The sequence below is a fragment of the Natator depressus genome, chromosome 6, assembly GCF_965152275.1.
Source record: "Natator depressus isolate rNatDep1 chromosome 6, rNatDep2.hap1, whole genome shotgun sequence".
Lineage (NCBI taxonomy): Eukaryota > Metazoa > Chordata > Testudines > Cheloniidae > Natator > Natator depressus.
In genome coordinates this window covers 50,592,986-50,616,181 of record NC_134239.1, presented here as the reverse complement: position 1 = coordinate 50,616,181, position 23,196 = coordinate 50,592,986, and the positions used below count along the sequence as shown (strand labels likewise).

The 23,196-nt window shown below is 46.3% G+C and overlaps 1 protein-coding gene across 4 annotated transcripts in view; it reads right to left on the bottom strand.

The window, feature by feature from the left end:
• The window catches only part of CAPRIN1 (cell cycle associated protein 1), an 82,339-nt gene that overhangs the window by 4,501 nt on the left and 54,642 nt on the right, over positions 1-23,196 (bottom strand). For 3 of the 4 annotated variants that reach the window (XM_074955254.1, XM_074955255.1, XM_074955256.1), the window contains exons 11-17: positions 23,073-23,181; positions 19,530-19,591; positions 18,045-18,155; positions 17,255-17,404; positions 4,546-4,696; positions 3,719-3,913; positions 3,047-3,147 (exon numbers count right to left, since the gene is read on the bottom strand). In XM_074955254.1, the coding sequence (XP_074811355.1) occupies positions 3,047-3,147; positions 3,719-3,913; positions 4,546-4,696; positions 17,255-17,404; positions 18,045-18,155; positions 19,530-19,591; positions 23,073-23,181 (879 nt within the window). The remainder of the gene's footprint in view (positions 1-3,046; positions 3,148-3,718; positions 3,914-4,545; positions 4,697-17,254; positions 17,405-18,044; positions 18,156-19,529; positions 19,592-23,072; positions 23,182-23,196) is intronic. The other variant, XM_074955257.1, reaches the window with a different exon arrangement.

Genomic DNA, 23,196 nt, shown 5'->3' with positions numbered 1-23,196 from the left:
TTTCAAGAGTATTTAGAATAACCCATCCATTTTTCAGTATATGAATTCAGGTAAATGATGCCAGTGGGGGCACTGCCAACATACAGAATTGTAATTCTTAGCAGGAAATCCTAATCTGCCTCAAGACTAGAAAGGAGTTAGGTTCATTAGCAACTAACAAACATCTCAAACTGTTTTCACTGACTACGTGATTAAACTTTACATAACATATCTAGGCTTGGAAGGATTACAGTTTTTATTGGTAAATGTAAATGTCACTATAACACACACAAACGGATGAATAATATTGATAAATAATGGAAGTTTACAGCTAGGCAAAGAAAGAAAAATGCTGCTTGAGAATTTAAGCGTCAAAATCTAGTGATTCAGACTTAGGTTTGTTACAAATGTACTAGCAAATGAATAGTAAAAAGTTATGATTTGCTGATTTATAGATATTGGCTTTGTATATCTGGACATGTGATACTGACAATGTGTTTTAACTGTTTATAAAGTTTTAACTTTTTGAATCTCAGTGTTTTCTGTCAATTAGTCTGACACAACCCAAAATATAATTTACCACAGTTGTGAAAATCTGAATACAAATTAATCGCGCAATAAAATTTTTTTTTTAAATTTATCGCACTCTTAAACAATAATGGAATACCATTTATTTTAATATTTTGGATGTTTTTCTACATTTTCAAATATATTGATTTCTACTACAACACATTACAAAGTGTACAGCTCACTTATTTTTACAGTACAAATATTTGTAATAAAAATATAAAGAAATAGTATTTTTCAATTCACCTCATACAAGTACTGTCGTGCAATCTCTTTATCATAAAAGATTAACTTACAAATGTAGAATTATGTACAAAAAAATAACTGCATTGAAAAATAAAACAAACACTGTAAAACTTTACAGCCTACAAGTCCACTCAGTCCTACTTCAGCCAATTGCTCAGACAACCAAACTTGGTTACAATTTACAGGAGATAATGCTGCCCGCACTTCTTGTTTACAATGTCACCTGAAAGTGAGAACAGGCATTTGCATGACACTACTGTAGCCAGTGTTGCAAAATATTTACATGCCAAATGCACTAAAGATTCATATGTCCCTTCATCTTCAATCACCATTCCAGAGGACATGCGTCCATGCTGATGACGGGTTCTGCTCGATAAGAATCCAAAGCAGAGCAGACTGATGCATTTTCATTTTTATCATCTGAATCAGATACCACCAGCAGAAGGTCGATTTTCTTTTTTGGTGGTTTGGGTTTTATAGTTTCCGCATCTGAGTGTTGCGCTTTTAAGGCTTCTGAAAGCATGCTCCACACCTCGTCCCTCTCAGGTTTTGGAAGGCACTTCTGATTCTTAAACTCTGGGTCAAGTGCTGTAGCTATTTTCAGAAATCTCACATTAGTATTTTCTTTGCATTTTGTGAAATCTGCAGTGAAAGTGTTCTTAAAATGAACATGTGCTGGGTCACCATCCAAGACAGCTATAACATGAAATATATGGCAGAACGCAGGTAAAACAGAGCCGAAGACAGTTCTCCCCCAAGGAGTTCAGTCACAAATTTAATTAACACATTATTTAACGAGCATCATCAGCATGGAAGCATGTCCTCTGGAATGGTGGCTGAAATATAAAGGGGCATACGAATGTTTAGCATAGCTGGCATGTAAATACCTTGCAACACCACCTACAGAAGTGCTATGCGAATGCCTGTTCTCACTTTCAGGTGACATTGTAAATAAGAAGCAGGCAGCAGCATCTCCTGTAAATGTAAACAAACCTGTTTCTTAGCCATTGGCTGAACAAGAAGTAGGACCGAGTGGACTTGTAGGCTCTAAAGTTTTACATTGTTACATAATTGCTCTCAAAAAAAAACAAAACAAAAAACCTGCATTTGTAAGTTACACTTTCACGATAAAGAGATTGCACTACAGTACTTGTATGAGGTAAATTGAAAAATATTATCTAGTTCTTATCATTTTTTACAGTGCAAATATTTGTAATAAAAATAATATAAAGTGAGCACTGTACACTTTGTATTGTGTTGTAATAGAAATCAATGTATTTGAAAACGTAGAAAAACATCCAATATTTAATAAATTTCAATTAGCATTCTATTGTTTAACAGTGCGATTAATTGCAATTAATTTTATCGCGATTTATTTTGAGTTAATCGCGTGAGTTAACTGTGATTGACAGCCCTAATAAAAAATCTAAAAAATGCTTAAAGCCCATAATTTTGTGCAACTGTGAAAATTTAAAGTGATAAATCTAAAAAATGCTTAAAAATAAATATTAGCAGCTAAAATAATAAAAAAAAGCAAATTCTGCCAAGCATATAGGTCAGTGGTCTCAGACCTTTATACTGGTGACTCCTTTCACATAGCAAGCCTCTGAGTGCGACCCCCCCCATAAATTAAAAACACTTTTTTATATATTTAATAGCATTATAAATGCTGGATGCAAACCGGGGTTTGAGGTGGAGGCTGACAGCTCGCGACCGCCCACGTAATAACCTTGTACCCCAAGGGGTCCCGACCCCCCCGTTTGAGAACCCCGATATAGATATATAAAAATATAAACATAGGGAGTATATCAGTTTAGTAATACAGTTATTACATTTTATTAGTTAGCATTGCAGAGCCAAAACAAGAAAGAAAGTAGACTAATTCCATTTTGGCTCATCCACCAACAGAATCATTAACCAAGTTCCAACTGCAGGATTTTCCAGTATGTCTACTGTAAAGGGTTGCCCACAGATAAATGACAACAGACGAATTTTAAATTTTTACTGGTGAAGCAAAAGTCACAAAAAAAGCTTTATTTTCAAAATCCCAGGGTGAGTAAGACTGGCCATTTGGATGGTTATGGAGCAAGGAGCTTTAATTTCACTTGTAAACTAAGCACATTTGATATGGAGTCGTTGAGATTTAACAATTAAAACTCTAAGAAGAATATTTACTAGTTGTTTTAAGCAAGTTATTTCATTTAGTTTAACTGATTTTTCTATTCTTATAATTTTAATTTAAACGTCAACTCACCCGTTGATAGTTGGAGTAGTCCCGAGGAGCATTAAATTGGGGCTGCGAGTAACCACTGTTTGGAGTGTTGGAAAATGAAGGGCGGTAGCCATCATACCCTCCTAAGGATTAGAATACAAATGCTTACTGAAGGGCACATAACCAGTCTTCATAAATTATGATACACACATGAAAGGCCACGGAGGCCTTCATTGACTATTAAGAAAAAAACTTGAATAAAAAAAAAAGTGTTGTGCGCCAGCAGACTGTGTAAAAACTTGTAAAATAACCTACATCTTCTCATTAAGCCCTCATAAAAAATTGGGGAAGTGGTATCTGAGGATGTTTCTCTGATAATCTGTTATTATTTGTATTACCATATGTCCAGGAACCCAAGTCATGGACCAGAACCTTGTTGTGCTAGGCACTGCACAAACATAGAACAAAAGATGATTCTTCATTCAGTTCTTAGAGACAGTCCAGCACAAGCCTAGAATTTAAACTGCTTTGTTAAGATAGAACAAAGTGAATACCACCACAAGCTTAAATATCTTCCCAATATATTTCTGTATTAAACAATAGGGTCAACATAACATAAGGTCTCCTGCCATTCTGTAATCCTGAAAAAAAAAATTCATATAAACTCTCAAAATTTAGATAAAATATATATACATATATATATTTATTTTTTACCTCTAAACCCATTGGCAGGTCCCCTGTATCCATTCATTAAGCCCCGAGTGCCGCGTGATCCACCACGAGACACTCCCCGGTTGTTATAATAAGGCTGACTGTTACGTGGGAACCCAGTATTCTGTTGTGGAGGCTGCTGGTGGTTACCTGCCACTTGATGGGACTGGTCCGGGGAACCATGGTAGGTGCCAACCACTATAATAAAAAACCAAAAATGGAAGTTTATGTTTTCTATGTTCCCCAAAGACTGATAGGTATGAAGTTAAACCAATCAAGTCTGCCTTAGTACCATCAAGCAGAGCAGTAAATGTTTACAAACCCAAAGACAGATGGTTTGCAGAACTAAAAGTTGCTATTCTGACACATTCCACAATATTAAAATAATGCAAGATGTCTAGTGTTCAGCGAAGTCAGTGTCAACAGGCCTCAAGTTAGTACAATTACTCTAATCTTTTCACTGGTGTTTATAGATTTAAATAATAATGATAATAAAAATCAACACACCACACAGCCCTGAAACAAGTGGAAACATTCTCAAGTGACTTCCACAATCTTTCCATGAAGTTGCTAAACAGAGCCCAGAGGCAGCGACACTGCTCCATAAAAAAATTTATTCTGCATGCAGAACTTCCCCTCAGTTGGATCCTCCTCATTAAAAGTTTTGGTTTTGCAGAGACTCCCCCTGAACAAAATTTTACACATTCTAAATTCCATTTAATTTTAAGTCGGCTGCCTGGTTTCTTGGTATTTGGTCTCCATGACTATCCTCCACTGGAAGCCTCCCTTTTAGGCTAAAATAATGTTTTAATTTTGTCTAACAAGTTTACCTGTCTGGAGCTGTTCTTGCTGAAGTTCTGATTGTTCTACTTGATGAGGCTGATTGGAGAAACTCTGGTTGTAACTGGCCTGGTACTGATTTTGTTGCTTTAGGGTTTCTGGCTCATTGACAGGAGGAACAGGTGCATTCATATTGAATACCTACAATGGTAGGAAAAAACTAAATATCTCTCTGGTCTACATTTTCCCCAATTTGTACTTATGTGTCTTTTGCACACAATCCGAGACTATATGCTTTATAAACTGACAAAAGAAGCAATTACCTTCCTTTCTGTAACTGTTGTTCTTTGAGATGAGTTGAACATGCCCACTCCATTGTGGATGGGTGTGCACAAATGTCATTTTCCTCCCCCTTCAGCAGTAACCATCAGGATGGCTGGAGGCCCCCGCCCCAACGCCACATGCCAGTGCCTGGTGATGTAAGAAGGTGGAGACAACCCAACCCCCCTCAGTTCCTTTGTACTGGATGTACTCTGATGGAGAGGGGAAGGTGGGCAGGCTATGGAATGGACATATGGAACATCTCGAAGAACAACAGTTACAGAAAGGTAGGTAATCGTTTCTTCTTCCAGTTATTGAACATAATTTCCATAGTAGATGACTCTCAAGCAAACGTCTATGGAGGCGGATTCGGAGTCTATTTGAATAGCAATTGCAAGACCACCCGCCGAAACTGGCATAATCTCTGGATTGATAGTCAATGGTGTAATGAGAAGAGAAGGTGTGGCTGATGACCAAATTGCTGCTTTATAAATGCAGCGTAAGACAAACCTTATCTTTATAAAAAACTGTATAAGGGGGTTCTGAAATTAAATCTCTCAAAATGCCACCTTCACAGAAAGGTGAAGGAGGGAGCCAGTCACAAGGTGTTCAAAGTGGGGTTCCATTAGAATTGCCAGGACTAAGTCGAAATCTCAAGGAGGGATGGGACATGCACTTGAGGGTATAATCTATTATCCACTGTGACAGACCCAGACCAGTAGAGTATAGGAGTCTGGCAGAAGACAAGTATACTGGCCACTGGATGAACAGTTTTCTGTTCCCTGAGTGAACAGAGCAGGGGCTGCCCTAGAGCAATCAGGAACCTGCTAGAACCAATTAAGACAGGCAAGCTAATCAAGACACCTGGAGCCAATTAAGAACTTTCTAGAATCAATTATGGCAGGCAGGCTAATCAGGACACCTGGTTTAAAAAGGACCTCCCATCAGTTAGTAGGGGGGGCACACAAGGAGCAGGGAGTAAGAAGGCGTGCTGCGGGAGGGCTGAAGAGTTCAAGCGTGATCAGGCTTCAGGAGGAAGATCCTGCAGTGAGAATAAAGAAGGTGCTGGGGGAAGGCCATGGGAAAGTAGCTCAGGGAGTTGTAGCTGTCACGCAGCTGATACAGGGAACGTTGTAGACAGCTGCTATCCACAGGGCCCTGAGCTGGAACCCAGTGTAGAGGGTGGGCCCGGGTTCCCCCCATCCCCCCAACTCTTGATAGGACACAGGAGAAGTTGACCAAGTCTGTGAAAAACACCAGAAGGGAAGGTCTAAATTGGAAAGGGATCTGGCCTGTTCCCGACCCACTGGGTGGGACACAGACTGCAGGGATTGTTCTCCGTTTTCCCCTGCTGGCCAGTGATGAGGTTAGCTGAGTGGACGGCAGGTTTGAGCCATTAGCAAAAGTGGCCAAACTGAGGGCTGCTGGGAATCTCTGAGGCAAGCAAATCTGTCAATAAGCGCAGGACCCACCAAGGCAGAGGAGGAACTCTGTCACACCACCCATACATCAAAGCTGAGACAGCAACCAAATGCACCCTTACAAAACAGTCAGATTCTGTTTTAGATCTAGCAGATAGTTCAGCACAATATTCAGGGTGCTTGCCGAGCAGATACACGTTTCTCATGAACCCAAATGGAGAAGCACTTCCATTTAGCCAAGTAAGTGACCCTAGTTGAGGGTCTTCCATTATTTAGAAGTACATTCTGGACATCCTGTGAGCAGGACCTTTCAAAGGGATTCAGCCATGAAGCATCTATGTTGTGAGACGGAGAGCCTGGAGGCTGGAGTGATGAAGGCAGCCATGGTCTCAAGAAATTATGTCTGGATCTAACAAGAAGAATAGAGGAAGCTCTGACAGAATCAGGAAAGCTGAATACCAGTATTGAAAGGGCCATGCCATGCCATACTTTAAAGGATGAGACAAGCATGGTCCTTTATTATTTTTGGATATTACTCAAAAGAACAAAGGAATTGTAGGGAAGGCATATAGAAGGGAATTCTCCAAGATAGGAGAAAGGCATGTTAGGTTGCCTAGAGAACAGAACTGGCAAAATTTTCTATTGGGTCTTGTTGCAAAAAGGTCCACTTGGGGAAACCCCGAGAGTTGGAAGATAAACCTGGCTACACCTGGGCCTAACGACCACTCGTGTTGATCGGTGACGGATCTTCTCAGCTGATCTGCCACGATGTTCTGGGCAGATCAGCTGAGAAGCTTTCCCCGAAAGGTAAGCAGCTTTGAGGTGAAACAACGGAGTTTAGATGTACTGCTCTTAACTCCTTGACATTTATTACCAAAGGCCTTGTGTCTTCATGGACCTAATATGAGCCCCCCCCAACCTAGAGAGGATGTGTGCGAGACTAGAGGGCGTGTTCATAGTGTGGGAAGGAAGGCAACTTCCAAGCAAACTTTTAGAGGGTCTATCCACCAATCCAGAGACAACACAACTAGCTTTCGAACTTGAACCATCTTGTCCAAATGGTGGCAATTCAGGGCATATACTGATGTTAGCCATGTTTGCAGCTTCCTGAATGACAGTTTGGCATGCTGCACTACACAGGCTCATGCTGCCATATGACCTAGCAACCTGAGGCACTTACTTGCTGTTATGAGCAGGTAAGCCTTCATTTGAACTATTAGGTCTCAAATGGTTTTGAACTTGGTTTGTGGTAGAAAAGCTTGGCTTGTGGAGTCAAGGATTGCTCCACTGAAATCTACTGTCTGTACAGGCTTCGATACGGATTTTTCCTCGATTCATTCAGAGCTCCAGAGCATTGACTATAGATAGAGCAATGAATATGCTGGACAGGACCCGCGACTCTGATCGACCTCTGATCAACCAGTCACTCAGGTATGGGAAGACATGGATACCTAATTTTGGAAGATGAGCTGGTTCCACAGCTGCCAAGCCAAACTGAAGCACTATGAACGGATAATGTTGAATATCAGGCATTAACCTGATAAATTTTTAATGGTTGGGACATATTGCAATATGGAAGTAAGTGTCCCTCAAGTCAAGGGCCCCATACCAGTCGTCTTCTTCTAGGGAAGAGATAATTGACACTAGGAACAGTGCGAGATTTTATTTTCTGTAGGAATTGTTCAACTCTCTGAGATCTAAGATGGGCATGAGATCTCCTTTTGTCTTGGGAATCAGGAAACAGAAATAGAACCCTTCTCTCTGGCGGCTCAACGGTACTTCCTCTACAGTCAGTTTGAAAGAGATTCTCGACATTGCCCTTCAGTGGGAGATCGAGAGTGGTCCCTGACTGGGGGAGCGGGAGTATAGAGAGAGGGGTAGGGTGTATTAAACTGGATGACATACCTCTGTTCCACTATACTTAAGGCACACTTGTCTGACATTATGTGGGTCCAAGTACTTAGGAAGTGGGACAAGCATCTGGTAAACAAAAAAAAAAAAAGGGGGGGGGGGGGACAGACAGAAGTGAAGAGACTGGTATAATGTCCTCAACTACCCAATCAAAATGCCTGTTCGGAAGAGGCAGCTGGATGTGATGGGCTCATTGACACTGAAGAGGAGGGCGCCTTCTATAGCTCCTTCTCTGTTTTCCTAGGAGGATCTTGGAAACGGGGAGCAAAGCTATGGTGACGAAAAGACAGTTACCTTTTCCGTAACTGGTGTTCAAGATGTGTTGCTCATGTCTATTCCACAATAGGTGTGTGTGCTCACCATGTGCACCGGTGCTGGGAAGTTTTTCCCCTAGGAGTACCCGTAGGGGGGGATTGCCCCAGCGACCCCTGGAGTAGCACCTCCATGGCTTGGTATAAGGGGCGCTGCGTGCTCCCCCCACCCTCAGTTCCTTCTTGCCAGACAACTCCAACAGAGGGGAAGGAGGACAGGATGTGAAATAGACAGGAGCAACAAATCTCAAACACCACCAGTTACGGAAAAGGTAACGGTCTTTTCTTCTTCGAGTGATTGCTCATGGGTATTCCACAACAGGCGATTCCAAGCTATATCTGTTGGAGGTGGGTAGGAGTTCACAAGTTCTCAGGACGGAGGACAGCCCTGCTGAACCCAGCATCATCTCATAGTCCAAGGTGAACATGTGAACAGAAGACCACGTGGCGGCCCCACAAATGTCCTGGATGGGGACATAGGCCAAGAAGGCAGCCGATGAGGCCTGTGCTTGAGTCGAGTGTGCCTTCACAATCGGTGGCAGAGGGATACCCGCCAGTTCATAACAGGTACGGATGCACAAAGTGATCCGGTTGGAAAGCCGCTGAGTGGAGAACGACTGACCCCTCGTGCTCAGCTGAGTCGAACAGTTGCGAGGAATTTCTGAATGGCTTGGTTCACTCAAGGTAGAGAGCCAGAGCCTGTCACACATCGAGTGTGTGGAGACTGCGCTCCTCACTGGACACGTGGGGCTTGGGGCAGAGGACCAGCAGAAAAATGCCCTGACCTATGTGATAGGCGGAGACCACCTTTGGGAGGAATGCAGGGTGTGGGAGGAGCTGGACCTTGTACTTATGAAACACCATGTACGGAGGCTCGGAGGTCATGGCCCTGAGTTCCGAGACCCGCCTGGCCAACGTGATCGCAACCAGGAAGGCCACCTTTCATGAGAGGTGGGACCAGAAGCACATGGCTAGCGGCTCAAACGGGGGCCCTGTGAGACGGGCCAACACCAGGTTCAGGTCCCACTGCGGGACCGAGGGCATATGGAAAAGAGACGGTCCAAACCCTTAAGGAACTGGCCAGTCATAGCATGGCGGTGCACTGGCGGATGGAAGGCCGATATGGCCGCCAGGTGCACCTTGACTGACAAGCGTGCCAGGCCCTGGGCTCTAAGGTGGAGAAAGTAGTCAAGGATAATCTGGATCGGGGCAGCCACCGGGGGAAACATCCCATTCACCCGCCCAACTAGAGAACTGGGACCACTTCGCCAAGTAGGCGCGATGCGTGGAGGGCCGCCTGCTTTCTAGGAAGATGCGTTGAACCCTTTCTGAGCACGTCCTCTCCTCCCTACTAGCCATTGAGCAGCCACGCCGTGAGGTGGAGAGCCACTAGATTGGGGTGGAGAAGGCAGCCCTGGGAGAGTAGGTCCGGGCGGAACAGCAACGGCCATGGCGGAGCAACCGCCAGGCCCATGAGGATCCCATACCAATGTTGCCTGGGCCACTCCGGGCTTTGTCTGTCTTTATGTTTTCCAGGACCTTGCTGATCAGTGGGAACAGTGGGAAGGCATAGACAAACTGGCCTGACCAGGACAGGAGGAAGGCATCGGAGATAGCGCCCCTTCCCAGTCCCCCCCTTGGAGCAGAACTGGGGACAGCGCCGGTTCTGCCGAATGGTGAACAGGTCCACCTGGGGAGTCCCCCACACTCAGAAAAGCCTGTGAGCCACTTCCTGGTGGAGAGACCACTTGTGTTGAGAGAAGTCCCTATTCAAGCGATCCGCCTGCACGTTCCAGGCGCTCGGTAGACAGAAAGCCTTTAGGCAGATGTCGTGGGCTATACAGAAATCCCACAGCCTGAGGGCTTCACAGCAGAGGGCAGACGAGCAGGCCCCGCCTTGCCTGTTAATATAGAACATCGAGGCCGTGTTGTCCGTGAGGACCCTGACCACCTGCCCTCCAGGTGCAAATGGAAGGCCACGCATGCCAGCCGTACTGCCCTGAGTTCCTTGACATTTATGTGTAGGGTCAGATCTTGAGTTGAACACAGGCCTTGGGTCTGAAGGCCCCTCAACCCATGTTCGACGCATCGGACAGCAGCTCCAGCGATAGGGCCCTGTCCCTGAACAGGACCCCCTGGAGCATGTTGCTTGGGGCGGACAACCACCATAGAGAGGCGATCACCTAGTTGGTACAGTAAGGACTTTGTCCATCCTGTCCCTGGCCTGGGAGAACTCTGAGGCCAACCAGAGCTGGAGGGGCCTCATCCTGAGTCTGTCATGATGGACCAGGGACGTGCACACCAACATGTGACCCAAGAGCTGGAGGCACACTCTGGCTGTTGTCAACAGGAATCTTGTGACGTGTCGATGAGCCCCTTCAGGGTCTCGAACCTGTCCGGTGGGAGGGAGGCTCTGGCCAATGAGGCATCCAGGAGCGCCCTGATAAACTGTGTGTGTTGAACCAGGACTAACGTGGACTTGCTGTTGTTTTCCAACAGGACCAAAGCAGTGCACATGGACAGCAGGAGCATCACGTGATCCCTCACCTGCGACCGGGAGCTGCCTTTGACCAGCCAATCGTCCCTGACAAGGGAAAGATCTGGACCCCCCGGCGCCTGAGGTAGGCTACCACCACCGACATACATTTTGTAAATACCCTGGGGGCAGTGGACAGGCCAAATGGGAGGACCATAAATTGGTACTGATTCTGCCCCACTAGAAACAGAGGAAGCGTCTGTGCTCCTTGAATATATGAATGTGGAAGTAAGTGTCCTGCAGATTGAGGGCAGCATAACAGTCCCCAGGATTCAGGGAGGGGATGATGGAGGCCAGGGAGACCATGCGGAACTTGAGCTTCACCATGAACTGGTCCAGACCTCGCAGGCCCAGGATGAGCCTGAGTCCCCCTTTGGCCTTCGGGATAAGGAAATAGCGGGAGTAGTATCCCTTGCCTTTGCACTCCTCGGGCACCACTTCCACTGCTCCTAGGCCCAGGAGCCACCCCACCTCCTGCTTGAGCAGAGCTCCATGCGAGAAGTCCCCCAGGAGGGATGGGGGCAGGGGATGGTTGGGCAGGGAGAAAGTAAACTGGAGGGTGTAGCCCCGGGAGATGGTGTTGAGGACCCATCGGTCAGAGATCGGCCGCAATCACTCCGGGAGGAAAGCACACAGCTGGTTGGAGAAGGGAAACTTTGAGGGTGGATTCCTGAGGAGAACTGGCAGGGCGCCCCATCAAAAATGCCTTTTCCCCGCCTGCTTGCCCTTGGAGGACCCAGGTTGGGGGGGGCAGGCTGAGACTGCTTCTGAGGGCGCCTCCTCATGGTCCCATGACTTCTTATGGCGGCCTTGTATTTCGGGTGGTGGCCTGAGCGGGAGTCTGCTGCAGCTTGAACTTAGATTTAGCCAGAGCCAGAACATAGAGACCCAGAGTCTGGAGGGTCGTAAGGGAGTCTTTCATGCCATGTAGCCTTATATCTGTTTGTGCTGCAGAGCTTTGCCGTCAAATGGGAGATCCTACATGGAGGTCTGCGCCACACTGGACAGCCCAGAGAACAGGAGCCACGACGCCCTTCTCATGGACACCGTGGAGGCCATGTCCACTGCATCCGAAGCTGCCTGCAGGTTTGCCCTGGCAGCCACTGTACCCTCCTCCACCAGTGCTTTGAACTCCTTCCTATCGCGCTCCTGGAGGGAGTCCTCGAACTTGGGCAGGGAGCCCCACAGACTGAACTTACACCGGCCCAGGAGAGCCTGGTGGTTTGCCACTCGTAACTGGAAGCTAGAAGATGAATAAATTCTTCTTCCAAAAAAGAGTCCAGCCCCCGTGAATCTATATTTTTTGGGGTAGGGGCTGGCTGGCCCTGCCATTCCCTGTGGTTGACCAACTCGACCACCAGGGAGTTGTGCGCCGGGTGGGTGTATAAATACTTGTGTCCCTTGGTGGGCACAAAGTACTTGTGTTCCGCCCTCTTAGAGATGGCGGCCAACGAGGCCGGTGTTTGCCACAGGGCATTTGAAATTTTTGCCACCCCTTCATGGAGAGGCAAGGCTACCCTGCCCGGTGCCGAAGAGGACAGCATATTAAACAGGGAGTCCGAGGGCTCCTTCATCTCCTCTGCCTGGAGGTGGAGGCTTGATGCCACCATTTTTAAGAGTTCTTGGTGGGCCCTAAAGTCCTCCAGCGGGACAGAGAGGGGCGGGGCCATAATCGCCTCATCCATTGAGGGCGAGAAGGCCGGTGTGGTACTCTGGGTGTCCGCCGGCACCAGAGGGTCCACCACCTGGTCGATCTCCGGGCACGGTGCCGAGGAAGTACATCCCACCGACTCCTTCCTCGGAGGTCTGGAGAGGGAGGCCAACAGTGCTTCTAAAGCTCCGGCCACGGCGCCCACAGGTACCATTGGGCCAGTCACGGCGCCCAGTGCCACTGCACCTGCTGCGGCACCAGCGGGGCCTACTGTTCAGCCTGGCTGGCCTGGCCCATCGATGGATGACTACAAATGGAGGCTGGGCTGACGTACGACCTGCCACTGTCCCTGGACCGGGAAGAGCGGCAGTGCCAGGAGCGACACCAACCACGGAACCGTGATCCCTATGTGGAGAACTGGTACCGTCGGTAACAGCTGCCCTGCACTTGGCTCCGTTGGGCGGATCTGAGACGGTGAGACAACGGCGATCGACGTCCGGGGCTGCGGAGGAGATGCCTTGGCAGAGTCTTGGAGCAGGATACTGAGCGAACACGGCGTCGACATCCGTGCTGTGACCAGCTGCGATGACCCCTCCGACACAAGGACCTTTGGCAACACCTGTCCCGGTCCGGTCGGTATTCGCTCCTTGAGGTGGAGCGGTGCAGAGAGTCTCGATCTGACAGAACCCAACCAGTCAGTGTGGTGGGAGTCAAGGGTGATCCATGTGAACTTTGCCCCTAACTGTTGCTGGGCAGCGAACAGCGTTGGGAACGTTCCCTGGACTGAGACCAGTACCGAACTGGGGGTGACAGTGGAGATCCCAGCGGCTGCTTGCCCTTGGAGTGTGGGGCCGACATCGGCGGTGCTCCTGGTACCGGCATGAACATAACATCCCGGATAGCCTGCAGGGCCTCCAGCATGGATAGCATATGGACATCTGGGGAGATCTGCTCCAAAGAGGCTGGGCTACTCTGCTATACATGAGTCAGAGGCCTAGAGGCTGGTGGGGATCGAGGACTGCCCAACATAGGTCTAGCCTCTCTCCCAGGTTTCCCTCAGTGCCCTGCGAAGAAGGTATCTTTCTGGCCTTCTTGGTGTGCCCCATGGACGGGGAGCTGTGCCGACTGGTCAATGGCACTGGAAGGTCACTGCGCACCGACACCTTGATGCCCAGTGCCAGCTCGGAGCGGCGCGCTGCAGTTGGGGTCAGCACCAACTCCATGAGAATAGCCCCGAGCCTAATGTCCCCCTCTCTCTTGGTCGGAGGCTTAAACAACTTGCAAATTTTGCAACGATCGCTGATATGGGTTTCTCCCAAACAGTGCAGACAGTCTGCATGCAGGTCACTCCTTGGCATAGATCGCGTACAAGTGCCGCACAACTTAAAATCTGGGGCGCGGGACATGCCCCAGTCGGGGTTCTCTGACTAACTGAACTAACTAAACAGCTAACTAACTACAGGTACCAACACTGAACGAACGAGCAGTTCTGGGGACGAGCTACAGCAAAGCTGAAGCAGAGTAGTTCCGACACTCCTTCGCTGGCGGCAAGAAGAAACTGAGGGTGGGGGAGTGCGCAGCTCCCCTTATACCACGCCATGAAGGCGCCACTCGAGGGGTCTCTTCGGTGCTTCCCCCTACGGGTACTCCTAGGGGAAAAACTTCCGGCACCGGTGCACATGGTGAGCACGCACACCTATTGTGGAATACACATGAGCAATCACTCGAAGAAAAGGTGGTTGTTGATGAAAATGCATCATGACTGCCTCACTGATTGGCAGAGCAATCTCAATCAAGGTGGCAGAGATACCTCTCCTGCCTAGATGCCAAAGACCCGAGACTACTTTTTCAGGAGATTTTGGTGGGCCCTGTAGCCTTCTGGAGGAGGTGAATCTCCCACTGAATCTATAGTTGCATCTGGTGATGAAGACGAGGCTGTAACCAGCATGTGAGGTAGTGGCAACTTCATAATCTGTGGTGGAGAAACTACCTGAGAAGATCATGGTTGGCTGGGACCAGTCACAGTACTGGAAAGCAGAGACACCCTCTGTGCCTGGTACCTGTTTCCATGTCATCTACCGAAGAATGAAATTCCTGGTGCCATGATGTCCAATTAGCTCCCCACAACGGTTGAGACTGCTGGGGTGAGATCCTAGCTGAGGGAGAAATGCCACATGGAGCCTAGAGTGGCCACTGGTATGGACCTGGGCCCCATCCACGTCCACGCCATTGTGCCTTAGGGAAAACGCCAGCCATGGGGCTGCTGCACTGCCCATGGCCCCAGTGACCTTGTAGGAGGGTAAGTGCTGTGTCCCTGCCAAGAAACAGGAGGCCCTCATTTCCAATTCTAAGGAGTCAGAGGCTTCCGATAGCAGAGGCACTGATGCAGATGGTACTGGAGAGAGGAAACCTGAACCTGGGGATGGTAGTACTGCAGAAATCAAGGAAGGTTTCCCTCTAGATAAAACTGATTTGAGAAGAGGTCTAGATAGGGGTACGAGGGGTTCTCAGTGCACTGAGGGTTGAGCTGAGGGAGCAGGAAGTGGTTGGACAGTTTCCAACACTGGTGAAAACAGTACTGAGAGACTAAACAAGTCTCTTGTGGTTGCATGTGCCTGTGGGATAGACTCAATGGACCTGCCTCAAGCTCTAGAGGCAGTGAACCCCTCGTAGTAGGCAAGGCTTGCGGGGCTGCTTTCTCTGCCACATGCTTAGAGTCTTTGCCCCATCTCATCTCAGTACCAAGATTGACGAACAAGATGGTGAGCCCGAGAAAGTTCTGGATCGCTCCTTCAGCACCAGAGATCGGGACCGTGGAGCTGAAAATACTTCTGGTGGAGTATTCCATATCAATGTTGAAATACTTTGGGCACTCTCCACATGCGATAACTCAGCTGAGAGTCAAAATGCTGCTTCCATAACCAAGCACTTAAGCCTAGCTGGTCTATCCTTCTTCGAGCAGAGTTTGAAGGCCTTACAAATGTGACACTTGTCACTAATGTGGGCCTCATATCAGACAGGTCAGAAGCACAGGTGCATCTTTTCAGAGACCCGGAGCAGCTGATGGAGAGGTAAATCACTATGGGCTAGGGGGAGTTGAGAGGCAATGGCTAGGGACGTCCCAGCCAGTGCTGGGTCAGACCCATCCAACTGCTGTGCATCCAGACTCCACCCATACCCAGACCCCTGCCAAGCCTCACCTGCCTTCACCCAGAAACAGCTCCTCACCGAGAACCCCCCACCCAGCCCTGGGGCTTGGGATGCCCTGGTCAGTCCCGGCTGGGCTGGGCGAAGAGTGTACGTCCCCTGCACAAAGTGGCCGGGCCAGACCCCCCCTGCCTCCCATGAAACGTCCCCCCACTACAGGAAGTTCCACATCCTCACATCCCTCGCTTCCTGCCCCCATCGCTCCTCAGTGGTAGGCAAAGGGGGTCACTGTCACGGGAGCTGCTCCCCCATCCGCCCACACATGCATTTGAACCCCCCTTACCCCTGGCACCCAAACCCCCACCAAGCCTCGCGCCCTGCACTCAGCACTCCCATCCAAGCCCCACCCCCCTTGCATCTGAAGCCCTACCCCTGAACCCAGCCACCTCCCTGGTGACCTCAACCCCCCCACACCAGAACCCTCAACACGACAAATCCCACAACCTATGCACCTGGACTACCGCATCTAGCCCCCGCACACCTGAGACCCCCAAATGAGCCCCAACCAGCTGCACTCAGATCCCCACCCCACCAAGCCCCACTCCCCCAGTACCCAGACTCCCCCTGCTGAATCCCTTCACCCCCCCCCCACACCTTCATCTGGACCCACTGCAGAGTCCCATTATCCCTGCACCTGGAACCCCCCCAGTGCATCCAGATTCCCCCCCACCCCAGTATCCCCACTGAGATGCCCCCACCCAGAACCTTAACACCCCACACCTGAATTCCCCCACACTAAGCCCCTTCGAGCTTGGATCCTGCCAGGCTGAGCCTGCCTGCCCACACTTGGTGCTCCTGGCATGGAGGGGCAGGCCTGGCCCTTGTGCTGTGTTAGGGTAGGTCATTACAAGTCCATGTCCAGGGAGGGGAGGGGGAGTGGGTGCCCTGCAGGGTGATCTCCCACCTCCGTGCAGGCAGTGGCCCGTGCTCACCGTTGCCATGCTGGAGCCTCCACCTCTATTTACAAATAAAATTTGCAGATTTTTTAAATATTGTGCAGAATTTTTAATTGTTTTGCACAGAATACTATTAGGAGTACTATTTACAAGGTGTGAAGAAGGTATTTGAATAAACAAGTCTGAAATCGCTCTGACAACCATTACTGTCAGTAAGAAGGAACTGAGAAGAACTGAGGGTGGCTCCTCTTATACTAGCACACAGTGGCGAGTGGCCACAGGGGGCACTCCAGCCACCCCAACAGGTACCACTGAGGGGAAAAAAGTCTGACATCTGTGCACTAGGCATGCACACACCTACAGTGGAATGAACATGTGCAACCACTAGAAGAAGAACATAGCCTATTCTAAGTGCAATTCTAGATTCCAGGGTCAAAATAATGGCTATCAGAAGATTTGATTAACAGAACAAAGTGATTCAGCGTTAAGTTCATTTGGTACTTACTGTTTGCATTGATTGGAATGGAGCTGCATTAACGTTGATTCCACTGCTATGTAAAGGTTTGCTAGACCCAGCCTGGAATACCTGCGGCTGGGGTGCAGTAGGAAGTGGCGATGATGCTGGGGTTTGGTCTGCACTCAAAGACAGTGAAGCCTAGCAATTGAAATGAAGAGCACTTAAGCAATAATTCATACAGCAACTGATTATGTCAAGTCATCCTATACCAAATTATAGGCAAGGCCTGTAAAATATTGCTACTGACATGAGCTACCTCAACTAAACTGTAGCCCCCCGCAGCACAACTGGATGAATGAAAACAAAGAAGTCTTCCCACACTCATGAACTTCAGAGAACGACAGAGAAGTGAGTGAATGGAGGAAAAGCAAGTGCCCAATATGACACCTACTAGCCATGGTCAATAACGTCCTCCAAGCTAGCATCCTGTATGCTTATGGGATGAAATTCTCCACAAGGTGCTCCACTGAAAAGTACTAGCCCCTCTCCTCTTTATCAGCATCTAGCTGCTGATGATTTAATAAATTTAAGCCTTGAATACAGAGGACTCAAACAACTGCTACCAAAAATGTAAGGTTTCACAAAATTAGAAGTCACAAATAAGGTCAAGGCATTTGTAATAATTACTACAACATAAAAAAGGCCTTATCAATTGACACCTGAAACAAATATTTTAACTATGAAGCTTTATCTTCGAAGTGTCATACACTACCCCTTTATTCACACCTGCAGATTGAGATAGTATATTGCTCCTAAAATAAAATTTAATAGGACTTGCCTGAATCTGGTCAATTGATTCTTTCTGTGGCCGTTGCTCTGTTGTATGAGAAGGCTGATACATGGGCTGGGATGCTGTGTAACCCTCACTTGTAGAAGAAACCAAGGGCACCTGCCAGAAAGAATTTAAGATTAGTAGAAGCTCCTTCAAGTTTTACAAACTGGAGAACCAGACAAGACAACTTTGGAAGGAACTGTGCCTGTGGTAAAAATCTTGTTATGGATACACAATTTTTACTAATATCCACAGTAGCAATATACTTATGCATAATTTGATTAAATTTAGTAATGCTGAAACAGGGGCAAAGCGAATTTATTTTAATTGATTTGTTCTAGTGTACACCCACTGCTCTGGAGAAAAGTTCTAAGTTCATTTCTATTTGTCCAATCCAGTTGAAGGTGTAAGTTTTGATTTAAATGAAAATTCTTCCTACTGTTATGTCTCCTAAGAAGACCACAAGAGAAAGCACATAGCATACTAGGGATGAAGAACAGTGTGCGCAGCAGGCACAGAGGTGATGTTTGTTGGCATGAACCCACCCGAACTGAATTTACCTCCTTTTAACTCAACTTCCTTGCAGGCTTTGTGGCCTGATGGTAAGTTAGGGGGTGAAGCAGACCAGTGAAGTTGTTTTAAAAACTGCTCTGCTTCCATCACCAACATGATCTGAAACCACCTGCAGAAAAATAAAAGCACTGCCTTGCAACAGAGGTTTGATGGCAATTCTTGAGAGGAAGTCCACAAGACTGGTTGCCAGAGTCACCTTTTTCGAACCATCACATGTCCCTAATCTATTGTACAGCAGAGCTGGAAGCAGTTTAGCTGCTAGCTACATAAATGGTTGAGGAATGACTGTTAGAACTCGTTTGGACCGGGGGGGGGGGGGGTGCATTGAGGAAAACCCATAAGCACCACTTAACATTGTAAAATGCAAAAAAGCCCTGGAAAATATAAAGTGGGAGGGAGGGGGGGGGAATGAATGCACCCAGGGCACACGCATGGCCCCTAAAGCAGAATCCGTGTGGACAATCACTCTAAGAACACACATTTCCCACACAGAGTTTAGTCTAAAAGGCATGTTACTCCTAATGCACATTTTCAATCTCTGTTACTCCACATGGCACTTCCTGTTGATCTTCAATGGTGAAGCATTTGTCAGTCTTCTAGCAGGGACGCTTCCTGCTAGTCTCCATTTATTCCAGGGCTTTTATGCCTCTACTAAACAAAAAAGTCATGAGACCCTCTACACTGTCACTGATTCTTGTATCAGCTTTTCCCGATGTAAATTCAGCCACTATCAAGTTCGCAGACACAAAAATTGAAGGGGAGTGGAAACTAACAATACCAAAAAATCTTACAAGAAAAAATAAGCTTGATTTCTGATGCATCTAATGGTTAACCTCTTCCAACACAATAGTTACCAATTAAAATAAACCTAAAGCCAATTAAAGATCTAGTAAATGATTTATCGAGCATAGATCTTACCTGTGTAGCTTCTGGTTGCACAGGAACTTGGTTAGGCTGGGCAAGTCTAGATTCAGCATGAACTGGAAATACAATAAACTTTTTATTTACTATGTAACTGTATACTTCTTACATGGTATAAATTATAAGCGGGACTGGAAACACCACCTTTTACTAAGATTGCCCAACACAGCCCATAATAAGTTGTTTACAACTCTGCCAAACTAACATTTTGGGTTGAAATTTTCCAGGTTGATTGTCAGCCTCAGGATGAATTCTGGGGGGGAAATTGCAGCTAAAATGGTTCATCCATTGTGGAGAACAAGGACAGGGAATCTTGGGTTCCATTCCAGCCTGTGGAGGGGAGTGTTCCCATGTGGGTACAGATTCTTCTGACTGTTTCACCTCTTCTGCTCCATCACAGTCCTCTCTCCTCCTCACCCTGGCTCCTTGTCCCAGTCTCTAGCAAGTCCCAGTCCTGTGCCTCCTGACTCCATTCAAGCGCCAGTCCTCCCCCTTGTCTGCATCTGAATCAGGCAGTGTGCTCCACTGTGCTGCCTGGGCCCAGCAGTGAGTCATTGAGAGTACAGGAAAGAGACGCCCTGATCACATTTCAGGTGCCCAATCCTGGCTTAGCTGGCAGCAGCCTAGAACTGCAGTTGCGGCAAAAGGCCTGCTCAGCCCTGAGCTGGAACATTCTCAGTGCAGATGGAATCTTTGGAGAATTTGACTGCTAAAATCGAAGTCTCTACTGAGCACATGAACCACAGTTTTTCAGAGGCTTATGAATTGGCATGATGTGGGTGGGTTTTCATGAGGACAGCAAGAGGAACATCCCTGCCACAACAGCCACAACCTTCAAAATTTCAGGTCTCTTCTCCAAAGCATGATGCACTAAAGCTATTTGTAGAAAAACTCCAAGAGTTTTTAAAATGGGCAAAACATATTTTTCTTGATTCTCTCCATTCCTCTATCAAATTCCTGTAAAACCTACTGGCAAAGTGTTCCATTTTCTCTACTGCTAGTTGACACAAAGGATTATAACCTAGTACTACTATCAGTTACTCTGTTATCTCAAATGTCAGGGCTTGGAGCAGTGGATCAAAGATTGCAAACCCACTGATGACTCATCATACAATGATCAATATGTCACATAATGGAGTTCTGATTTTTTAGTTTGCTTTTTTTAAAAAAAGGAAATTACGTACACAAGTGTTAAATGTTCATTACGGTTGCAAAGTTAAGTAGGGCTGTCGATCAATCACAGTTAACTCACACAATTAACAAAAAAATTAATCACGATCCATCAGTTTTAATCGCACCATTAAACAATACCAATGGAAATTAATAAATGTTTTTGCATGTTACTCTACATTTTCTAATATATTGATTTCAATTTCAAACAAAGAATACAAAGGATACTGTGATCACTCTACATTTTTATTACAAATGTTTACAGTAAAAAAAATAGTATTTCAATACACCCAATACAAGTACTATAGTGCAATATCTTGAAAGTTGAACTTACAAATTGTAGAACTATGTACAGAAAAAACTGCATTCAAAAATAAAAATTTAAAACTTTAGAGCCTACAAGTCCACTCAGTCCTACTTCTTGTTCAGCCAATTGTTCAAATAAGTTTGTTCATATTTGCAGGCGATAACGCTGCCTGCTTCTTGTTTACAATGTCACCTGAAAGTGGGAACAAGCATTCGCATGGAACCGTTATAGCCAGCGTCGCGAGATATTTATGTACCAGATGCGCTAAAGATTCATATGCCCCTTCATGCTTTGGCCACCATTCCAGAGGACATGCTTCCATGCTCGTTAAAAAAAAGTGTTAAGTTAAATTTGTGATTCAATTCCCTGGGGGAGAATTGTAGGTCTTCTGCTCTGTTTTACCCGGATTCTACCATATATTTCATGTTATACCAGTCTCGGATGATGACCCAGCATACTGTTCATTTAAAGAACACTTTCAACGCAGATTTTACAAAAACGCAAAGAAGGTACCAATGTGAGATTTCTAAAGATAGCTACAGCACTCAACCCAAGGTTTAAGAACCTGAAGTGCCTTCCAAAAAATCTGAGAGAGACGAGGTGTGGAGCATGCTCTCGTTAGTATTAAAAGAGCAACACTCAGATGCGAAAACTACAGAACCCAAACCACCAAAAAAGAAAAAAAAAAATCTGTCGGTGGCAGCTGACTCAGATGATGAAAATGAACATGCGTCAGTCTGCACATCTTTGGATCGTTAATGAGCAGAACCCATCATCAGAATGGATGGATATCTTCTGGAATGGTGGCTGAAGCATGAAGGGACATATGAATCTTTAGTGCATCTGGCACGTAAGATATCTTGCAACACTGGCTATAACAGTGCCATGCGAATGCTTGTTCCCACTTTCAGGTGACATTGTAAACAAGAAGCAGGAACCATTATCTCCTGCAAATGTAAACCAACTTGTTTGTCTGAGCGATTGGCTGAACAAGAAGTAGGACTGAGTGGACTCATGGGCTCTAAAGTTTTAAAGTGTTTTATTTTTGAATGCAGGTTTTTTTTGGTACATAATTCTACATTTGTAAGTTCAACTTCCATGATGAAGATATTGCACTACAGTACTTGTATGAGGTGAATTGAAACATACTTTTTTTTTGGACAGTGCAAATATTTGTAATACAAAAATATATAAAGTGAGCCCTATACACTTTGTATTCTGTGTTGTAACTGAATCAATATATTTGTAAATGTAGAAAACATGTAAAATATTGAAATAAATGGTATTCTATTATTGCCCTAAAGTTAAGCACTCAAAAAGGTTAGGCAATGTCAGAATTAATGTTGCTTGTGCAACTATAATTCAGCCCCCTTGTGCATTTGCATGATAGTGTCTTTAATTATATGGTCACAAACTATTCCCCCCCACACACAAAGGATTCCTGACTCAGAGCACGATGGATAGTACTCACTTAACTGAGCAATTATTCAATATTTTGTTTTCTCCTTATCATTTAATGAGTGACCCCATGCCTTATTTACTGCACACTGATCAAACACTGCTCTGAAAACAGAATTATTAAATTTTCACATGGGCTTTTCTATGGTGTTCATCACCATAGTGTCTAAGTGACTCACAAGTACTTTTTGACTACCCCTGTGAGATGAGGGAGTATTATCTGAATTTTACAGAAAGGGAACTGAGGCACAGAAATTAAGGTCAGAATTATCCACTAAATCCAGAAATATTAGCCTAAGCACAATGACGTCCTTCACGAGCCAAATGCTTGGTCTTATGTTCAAATAATTGAAAGGACACCCAATTACCAGAGATTTTGGGCAATAATTTATACACCAATGCCACAAATGAAAATTAGAGCAACAGACTACTAGGTGTCTGCAAAGTGCTCTGCAGCACAGCTATATTCCATGAAAATCACATAATGACCCCACTGAACACCAAGTGGGTTTAACCTTAGAGATAGCAGGGTTAGGAATGACTGAAATCAAGTTAGTTTTGCAAACCTCCCCCAAGATGCAGTTTTATGATTTACCATTACAAACCTGGAGGGCAAACCATCTGAGGCATGTCCAAGTTTTGTGCTGGATTCATGGGCTGTGCTGATACGATGGCAGGATCAAGAGCCTGATTTTCAAACTCCAACATGGAATCCTAATAGAATAATTC